An 8,958-nucleotide genomic window follows, 5' to 3' on the forward strand; every position below is an offset into this window, starting at 1 on the left:
TACTTCGTCCTCGCTATCGATCATCACACCACCGACAACACCGAAACGGCCGGCTGGCAGACGTGGCCACGGTGCGACCGGATCCACCGGCTCCACCGGGCGGCTCAAGATGGCCCTGGGCGTGTCCCTGGCGCAGAACTTCAACCAGAAGCTAGCGAATCTGAACGACAAGTGGAATGATTTCAGTTTCCTCCTGCTCAAAGGCGCCGGCGTTGGAGTCGGTGGTGGTGGTGGTGGCGGTAGTGGAGGTAGTGGAGCAGGTCCTTCAAGTGCTGGGCGATCGTCGAACGCCCGGCATGATTCGTACCACTCGATCGAGTCCGCCGTGACGTGCACTGCGGCCGACTTTGAGGCTGGAAATTTCCAGCACCATCGCGAGAGCGAATCCGAAAGCAATCAAGAATTCCGATCCACCCGGGACGCCGGGCAACCGGGACCGTCGTACGGTGGTCGATCGGTGGCTGGTCCGAGCCGGTCGCATGAGCAGCGATCGCGCCGGCCCCGGTTGCGAACGTCACGGCGAAACAGCGCCAGTGGTGATCCGAAGGAGTTCGACATGCTCGTCCTTAAACCGATCGACACAGGCGAGGATGATAATGAGAGTTTTTAAGCGCAATTGTGTAGGTGGAGGGGGCACCGAACGGAGGACAGTGTTTGCAATAGAGCCGAACGGACATGTGAACGATTTGATCCGGGGGTTAAATGATTGGATAGGCTAAGTAAGGCAAACGTAGTAGCGTGTAAATAGTGGCATTTTCATTCCGCTTCGGAACGATTAGGATTATTTTAGATGAAAAAGAAACAAACAAGCGAAAGCTCTCGGTAGTGGAGTGCTTTAGGTATTAGGCGGAAAAAAAGAATGTTGATTTCAGTTCGCTGGATTTCACATTGCACCTTTATCAGCTAAAACAGACGACATGAGCTCGGTACGAGTCTGCTACAGTATACCAAACGAAACCACCCCAAACAAAGCATCAGACTGGTAACGCAACTAAAACATACTCAGCCCACGGCTATAGTGAACGGGCCATTCTTCCCAATGATGATTTCCTGCCAGTTACGAACAATCTAAGTTCATCTATTTCTATGTCTTCATTTTGTTGCGTTTCCGTACTTATTTAAAGCTCCGTTTCATTCTAAAGTTGCTCTTCGTTGCTGGTAGATAAAAAGAAAAGGGAAATAGATCTGAAATATCGCGATTCAGTGCAATTTGGGACATCCGGGTTTAAATTTGTTTAAAAATATAGCATCTTCTTTTGGTAGGATTCTGAAAATTAGAATATACTTGAAAGGCATTTCAAGTAACCAATTATATGATTTACGAATCTCATCTACGAGTTCATGACCAGCCAGAGAGCGGCATGAACGAGGCATAACAGGGAACTTCTGAGCCAATGAGTGCCCATGATATTGTAACATTCAAATTGTGATGATTAGTATGTTTTTGTTTTCATATACTTTAGTTTTCATTTCTAAATTGTTTTAACGGGTTCTTGAATTAAGCTTATACAGCAAATACGTCTTTACGTGGTTCTTTGCGACCAGTGGAAAATGCACAGCTTTTATTGAACTATTGCACGTTAAAAAAAGCAAAAGCAAAAATTTTGTTTGAAATTGTTTGATACATTTAGCTACGTGCCCTAATACGCCCGTCAGTTTTATTATTTCAACGTAATCTAAGAGCAAACGCAGAAGTTATCGTTGGAGTTGGGCGCTTTAGGTTTAGCATCACTAGCGTCCGTATGAAACGATATTTATTATAGGTTCTGCGAAATAAATATTATTTTTTATAATTTTTGTAAATTTTCTTTCCATTGTGATGTGTTCGATTCGAGTCAATACGTTGTATTAAACTTATTTTTTTCTTCTTTTTTTTAGTTTGATTACAAGGATCGTGAAAATTGAATTCCAACAGCAGAGCCCCCGAGATCGAATCGTTTCTCTTTCCGTATTAGCTCTGCAAACACGATGTCCCACACCAGAAGGGAATTACACGTGCGCTTTTATGGGCAGTAGCAGGAAGGAACCAGAAGAAAAATCACAAAAAAACACACAAAGTCAATTCCAATACTATTCTGTCATAGTGACAGCCAGGCGCATGTTAGTACTGATACACGTGGGCCGTACAATCGCCCGTTGTAGATTCATCGGAAAGTCCGTCTAGGACAGTGGCACGCATGGGCGCCAGAACGCTGGTAAAATCGATGCTTGGTAGTAGAGGATGCCTTTCCGGTGGATCTGGACTGACGGGTTGGGTGAGTACTAAAAGGTGCACAGGATTCCGAGCATCACGGGATAGCTCTCGACGGAGCGTAGCGTAGAGAAGGATATGGCACGATGTGAGGTATTTTCTCATCGCATCGGCATATAATTATACATATATATATATACATATATATACATATAGATATACTCATAGGTAGTTACATTAGCTAATAGCCACCATATAAGCCTAGTCACATACAAAACGTTACATCTTTTGCTCGAGTAGACAAATTTCAAACAAAAACCATTCTTCAAGCAGGTAGTAGTGTGTACATAAAGCTAACTAGAGCCTCACTCGAGGGAATGCGGGATACCCGGGCCGGTGTTACACTGACGCAGCCACCGTAGCTGGCGGCAGTTCATCCGATAGCAGTAGCACTTGTGTGACATTAGCGGAGCAGTAGCGTGCACTCATTCCGCCGCTCATTTATTTATCAGAACAAGTTAAAGCGAAGAACGCTAAGGTATGGAAGGAATATGAACTATTATTATAACTAAACATGCAAATCCACGAGTAGACACAGAAAGAGTGCGATCAATTGAGCAAGAGAAAGAGGAATAAATCATCCACAAACGAAAACAATTAAAGGAAACCGATCCAAACGGCTTCCACGTGCCGGCCCGTTTGAAACCCATTTGCCTAAAGATGGCGCCGAAATGCCATCCGCATGGTGGCAGAATCCAGAGCCAGAAGCAAGCACGCGAAATGAACGTTGCGGCAGATGCACAGAAAAAAAAGCAAATCCAGAACTGTAAAAGACTGACATTATAAGCGGAAACCAAGCTGACTATTAGCGCTGCTGGCTAACGAAGAAAAGCGACTCCAAACGACAACTAACTACTTGCTTGCGTGTCGAGTGTCTCTAGGGAGAAGAAACAGATGAAAAGCGGAACAAGAAACGGGCACACGGTATATGTCCTCCAGAGAGAATCACACGTGTTACATCGATTGTTGCGCGCTACGAGAATTTGTGCGCGGAGGATAGTGTCTTCTGTAAATAAGGGTTGCTTTTGTTCCGCACGATACGATGGGAAAGCTATCCTTCCTCCCTTCGAGGGTCGGTAGGCTCCATATGCCAGTTCCGGTGAACGCACGGACAGGCGGATTGTGCAAACCAGCAAAGTTTGAATGTGAGTTTTGAGTTTCATGTTTCTGGTAAAAAGGTTAATCATCAAGCGCTGGGAACGGTTATACATTAAAAAAAAAACAGTTGCGATTCGAGAAGAGCACAACCCCTTCTGGAGGTGCTCTGCCAAGAGTGGGAGGTTTTCCGTACATCATGGCCTGGGTTGGCCATGTTCTGTTAGTTAGTGCGCGAGTTCACACATGAGAAAATACATTCACTAGAGGACGTTGGTGGCGCGTAGTAGGATTAGAGCAGCTGATCACTAGTAGGTGAAATTGTAAAAAGTACAAAAATCTACCACATACTCACAGACACACTCTCATACACACACACACGCACTCACGAAAACACATTAACTTATTCTAAGCGTAGAATAACGATACGAGGGCGTATAGTCCGGTTGTCATACGAACCGAGAAAGACGTAATGAAGCTTCCTCTATATCTGGTAAGATAGTTCCGTTGTTCCGTTTCGTCCTTTGCTTCCGCAGTGCGTCAGGAGCAACACGTAGTAGAGCGTGTCTCTTTGGTTCCAAACCCCATTAGTTTGGTGACGCATGGGGTAATACGTTGTTCTTGCGAGGCAGAAGAAATGTCGGGAAAGTCCAAAAGATTAGCGCGTGAAGTAGCAGCGGAAAGGGCCCCGAAAATGGAAGAATTTATTTCAATACAGGTTTTAGCGTGTAATTGCGTAAAGGAGACGACAGGAACCGCTTTCTCGATTCATGCTAGGTCTGATAAGGGCGGAAGACGACGGTGTCTCAAACGTTATTAGAAAAGAAAGGGTTTAATCTTGCTTCGCCGATGCCGCTTGCGCGTTCGGTTTTGTTTTCCCAATGCTGTACATAGATATTTGCAAATATTAAAAACACGCAGAAAAACACACCCTCACATACGCATTTACAAAAAAGAAAAATATAACTAAATTTATTAACTTTTTCTCACACACACACAAAAACACATACAGGTACGCTCGCGCAGTCCCGATTGCTTTTCCATCCCCCAGGGGTTGGCACAATCGCGTGAGGCGGTTGGCATTAGGACGGAAAAGTTGTTAATATTTTGTACTATTTAAATTGACTATTGAAACGACGCGAAAGTGCGTAAGAAAGTTAGAGAGAACATTTTGTTTCTATTGTGTGCCGCTTGCATGAGTGCAGTTTTTTGCTAGAGCAGAGTAGATGAGAAAAAAAACGGGACGGAGGTGGTGAAATATTGAAAGCATAATTGATAATAACCTTACTATACGCCTAGTGGTTGAACGTTTGATAGTTTCGCGAGAGCTGTTTCCGTTTGTGGTTTACCTTCATTCTTTCGTTCGTCTGTTTCTGACGATGCCCGCAAGACCGGGATTCGTTCCTTAATTTGGCTAATTTGTCCACCAACTCGATACGGCGACGATGGAACGCCGGCAGGAGACGGAAGAGACACTTTTACCTATAACACATATATTCATATACATAGATAAATCGACACACCTACTTTAAGCGTGGGGGTGGTACGGCTTCGAGGTGTTTTTTCTCCCTCTTTTGCACCCCGGTGCTTCGAATGCAAAGTGCAGCCGATACCGCGGTCTCCAATTGCCAGTATTTTCTAAACCACCAGCATCATCATCATCCTTCCGCATACATAACAAACAGATAGAAATACATCTTCAAACCTAGGAGGGCCACGCAACCTCTTGGTGTGGTTCCAAACGCCACTCTCCAACCGTGTACGAGCATTGCCGAGCAGCTCGTGACGGATAGACGAGAAGAAAGGCCAACATTACAGAATAGAATACGAATCTATTTACTATGCTCGCTTCCGGCTCACTAAGGGAACGCGGAATAAACGGAGGAAGTCAAAGCTCGCGCAGAAAACAACATGCCCGCTACTATATCACTAATAAGCCGCTAAGTATATATTTATATAGTAATATTATATTTGCTAAACCGCCTGCTAAAGCCACTAGAACACAGGGAATATCCGCTGGGGACGCCAGCAGAAGCTACGAAGGTGGACGACGATTAGTGCTTGGTTTATTTTCTTTTGGATTTTGGTTTCGTGAATCGTTCCAATTCCATTCCATCCATAAGCTGTTTAACCTGCCTGCAAGCTCCCTGGCGATCGCCAAACCAATAGATGCCGAGGAGTATTTGCAGCTGGTTCACTCGTGTATCGTACAGTAGCAGAGTAGACGTTAGGAAAGGCTGATACTAGACTATTCGATGCGTGCGTGCGAGAGCAAAGGGCTTGGGTTTTTATCTCTTATAGTAAGTGGAATTAATTTTCATTTTTTTCTCTGCGGGCTCACCTTCGTTTCTGTTCACATCTCCCACTCATAGGTACACAGGAGAAGATGAGTACACTAGAGAAGAAAGGTTTATATTGCTAGGCAGTAGCAGAAGTTGGAGTTTTGAAAGCATCCTTATCGAACGGTTCTATATCTAGCGCGCATAATATTCGGGGGATATGCAAGGGTTATCATACATACAAAGCAAAAGCAGCATTGAACGATGGCATGGGGCGGATTTCGCATTTATTAACTCATTCGCACTCACACACAAACACACACACACGTATAGTTTTCCATTCCTTTCATACTCCGTCAGGATGCAAAGGAACTCGCGAGACGATGAGTGGACGGGCGTGGAAAGTGTACTAGCAATTTAAAAGTCCAACCTCCTCCGTAAAGTAGTAGCGTTATTGATCTCTATATAGGGGGTAAGATTTGCGAAGCGGGAAGCGGCCATGGAAAGTGATTTTATCAGTGCATGGAAAGCGGGCTCTGGGCACCGTTCCGTAAGAGCGGAATCGAAGATGGAAGGAGAGTTTCGCCCAGCCACCCAAATAACGCCGCGCGCCCCAAATCACTCAAATCTTACATTACATTACATCTTAGCATTTGACTAATGGTTACGAGACCAAGAACAAAATCGAGAGGGAAAATAGAAGGAAACGTAAGATTAATTAAGTTTTCGCTTATTGCTTGTAAGGATTAAGAAGTACGTAATATTCGAAACTGCAACAACCACACAAAAATTACGATGAAATATGCGACAAAAAAAATGAATAACAAACGTGTTAAGGAAGCAGTAAACAGTTAAACAGTTGATCCCGGAAGAGAGAACGGAATGAAAAAGAAGAACGAGAAAGAGAGGAAGCTTTTGAACTGTGATGGCCTTTCGGGCATTCGCTTATTCCTCTGACGACGGTGGGTTTGTGAAATCCGACGTTCAGAACCAAGCAAAACAAAATAACCAAACAAAAATGATGGTAAGACAAAAAAGAGAATATAAGAAATGAAGATGCAGAATGGGGTGACTAATCGAACCTTGGAAAAAAATGAAGGAAATTCAACAACACCGGAAACGCAAACATAAAATAAAATTATTACATAAAAAACACACAAAAACAAACGTTGGAAGGATGTTGAGGATATAGTTTGCTGTGTATCTCTTACAAAAACGATACGTAAACCGTATATTGGGTGCGTTGAGTCGATCACGAGAGCAGGAAAATGATGATGCGAACGTTTGAAGCATATGGAACGGTACCTCCGAACTGATTAAGCTCCTTGTTCGAGTAGGGACATTTCACAACCAACACACCCACACACACAAACAGTAATTCACGTTCGAGTCGAAAGCAAAAGCGCACCCAACAGTAGGGGCACATCTCCACGAAACGGAACGGACTTTTCTGAACGATATTCGAACCCACTAGTAGTAAAACCCCCCGGCTGTACCTCGTGTGGTACCGCAGCGATGGTACCAGTTCGGGGACTTTCTCTTCCTCGAATACTACTGAACGATAACGATCAACCCCATGCACACATCATCTCTTACACATTGGCATGGGAAGATAATAATGGTCACCTCCCACAGGACGACCTCAATAGTCCACGTGTTCGTACGAATCAACCATTGCCATTGCTTTTCGTTTCTTTCCAACGCATCGTATGATTTGATTTTGAATGTCACAGTGCGCAACAATGTGGTGAAGCGTAAAAACGCACACCCACAGATGCTACCCACTGAAGAATGCTAGGAGTCGCAAATAGGGATGAAAAAGGGTCACAGAGGAAAAATACAAAGCGCAACAATAGCGTGAAAAATAGCAAAGAAAATAAACCCATCCGCGGAAGTAAACTGGACCCGCGAACCCGGAAAGCGAATTTGAAGCTGGAAGTAGGAGAACATGCAAAATAATGCAACAAATAATGACACCTACGACATGCTACAGGTAGGTGCTGGAAGCCAGATGGGGGATAGAGATGCGGGTGAGAGGAAAAAAAATGCAACAGTAGCATAACTAAACGAGTAAAAACAAAACAAACAAAACTGAACAAAAAAAAACAGTAACAAAGAAAGATCAGACAAACAAATATCGCTACAAAAAAAAACAAGGCAACAAGCAAAACTAGAAAAATGTAAACATCTTTGAAAATTAGAAATAAAAAGAGAAATGAGACATTGAAAAAAATATTACAAAAATGGCGGCCCCCGATCGGGTTTTATGCGACGTCGCTATCCGAATGGGAGAGTGAAAGTCACATTTACAGGTTTTATAGCAATGAAAAATAGCGTACAAGCCAGTATCGAAAGCTTTCGAAGTTGATCGAGAAAGTATCCTTTAGAGTCCTTTAGAATTGGTCTCAAATACTACCGATTCTAGCCAACAGCCGTAAAAGGACTCTTTCGTACGTTCTATAAAATATGGAAAATTTTGTCGGTAGGTTATGGCTAATCCCATAAGTATTAGATAGAATTTTCACCGATTGAGCTACAAATTTTTGTTTCATTCTAGAATCCTTTTTATAGCATCCTGAGCACAACCGTCTCTCTACCGCTTGCAGTGCCATAAGGACAAGACAGGATGCCAACATTTGTTGGGTTCCGACGAGGAAATATTCATTATGGTATGCTCACAAGCTAATTCGTCCTTTGATAATGTCCTTTCTAATGATAATGTCCTTTTGATCCTTTCCAGGATATTATTGCAGCTCATGCACCGGAAATTTAGTTATGGTATGTTGAATCGTCTGATTCGTCCTCTGATGATATTATTTATAAATTGTCTTTTCGCCTGATTCCAGGATATTATTACACCCCATGCACCAGACCGAGAGGATGTCTTTTTCGACAACAATATAGCGCGTAATAGTACAACAGGGGATGAATTTTCCGGTAGTGTGGTTAGCAGCTTCGTGTACTAAAAGCGAAACGTTGGCATCATCCTGTTAAAGCGAGTTTGGAAGCAACCAAAACCAACCTGTTAAGCCCATTGAGGATACATGAAACACGTGCATTTAGCTCATACCAACCGTTCACACGTTCTTGTAGGATAAATGGATTATGAAAAAAACACCACCAAACGGCAGGGCCGATTTTTCACAACCGAATCGCGACAAATCGCCGCAATAGATCCAACTCGATGCTAATAATGTTGGCTAACCTTTTTTTTTTCTCTCACCCCATCCAACCTCGGAACATCCCAACGCCGGTGGGTCGCCGTGACAAGCGTCCGCGAAAATCCCATTTAATCGTTTTATCGACACACATATTGTGCGCGCCTGCGGCTAG

The 8,958-nt window shown here is 43.6% G+C and overlaps 1 protein-coding gene across 1 annotated transcript; it reads left to right on the forward strand.

Moving 5' to 3' along the window:
• Positions 1-109: 109 nt before the first annotated feature.
• On the forward strand, positions 110-799 carry LOC128722627 (heterogeneous nuclear ribonucleoproteins A1 homolog). The gene has a single exon (XM_053816302.1). The coding sequence runs from the start codon at positions 110-112 to the stop codon at positions 608-610; it is 501 nt and encodes a 166-aa protein (XP_053672277.1). The 3' UTR covers positions 611-799.
• The last annotated feature ends 8,159 nt before the right edge of the window (positions 800-8,958 follow it).

The sequence above is a fragment of the Anopheles nili genome, chromosome 3, assembly GCF_943737925.1.
Source record: "Anopheles nili chromosome 3, idAnoNiliSN_F5_01, whole genome shotgun sequence".
NCBI lineage: Eukaryota > Metazoa > Arthropoda > Insecta > Diptera > Culicidae > Anopheles > Anopheles nili.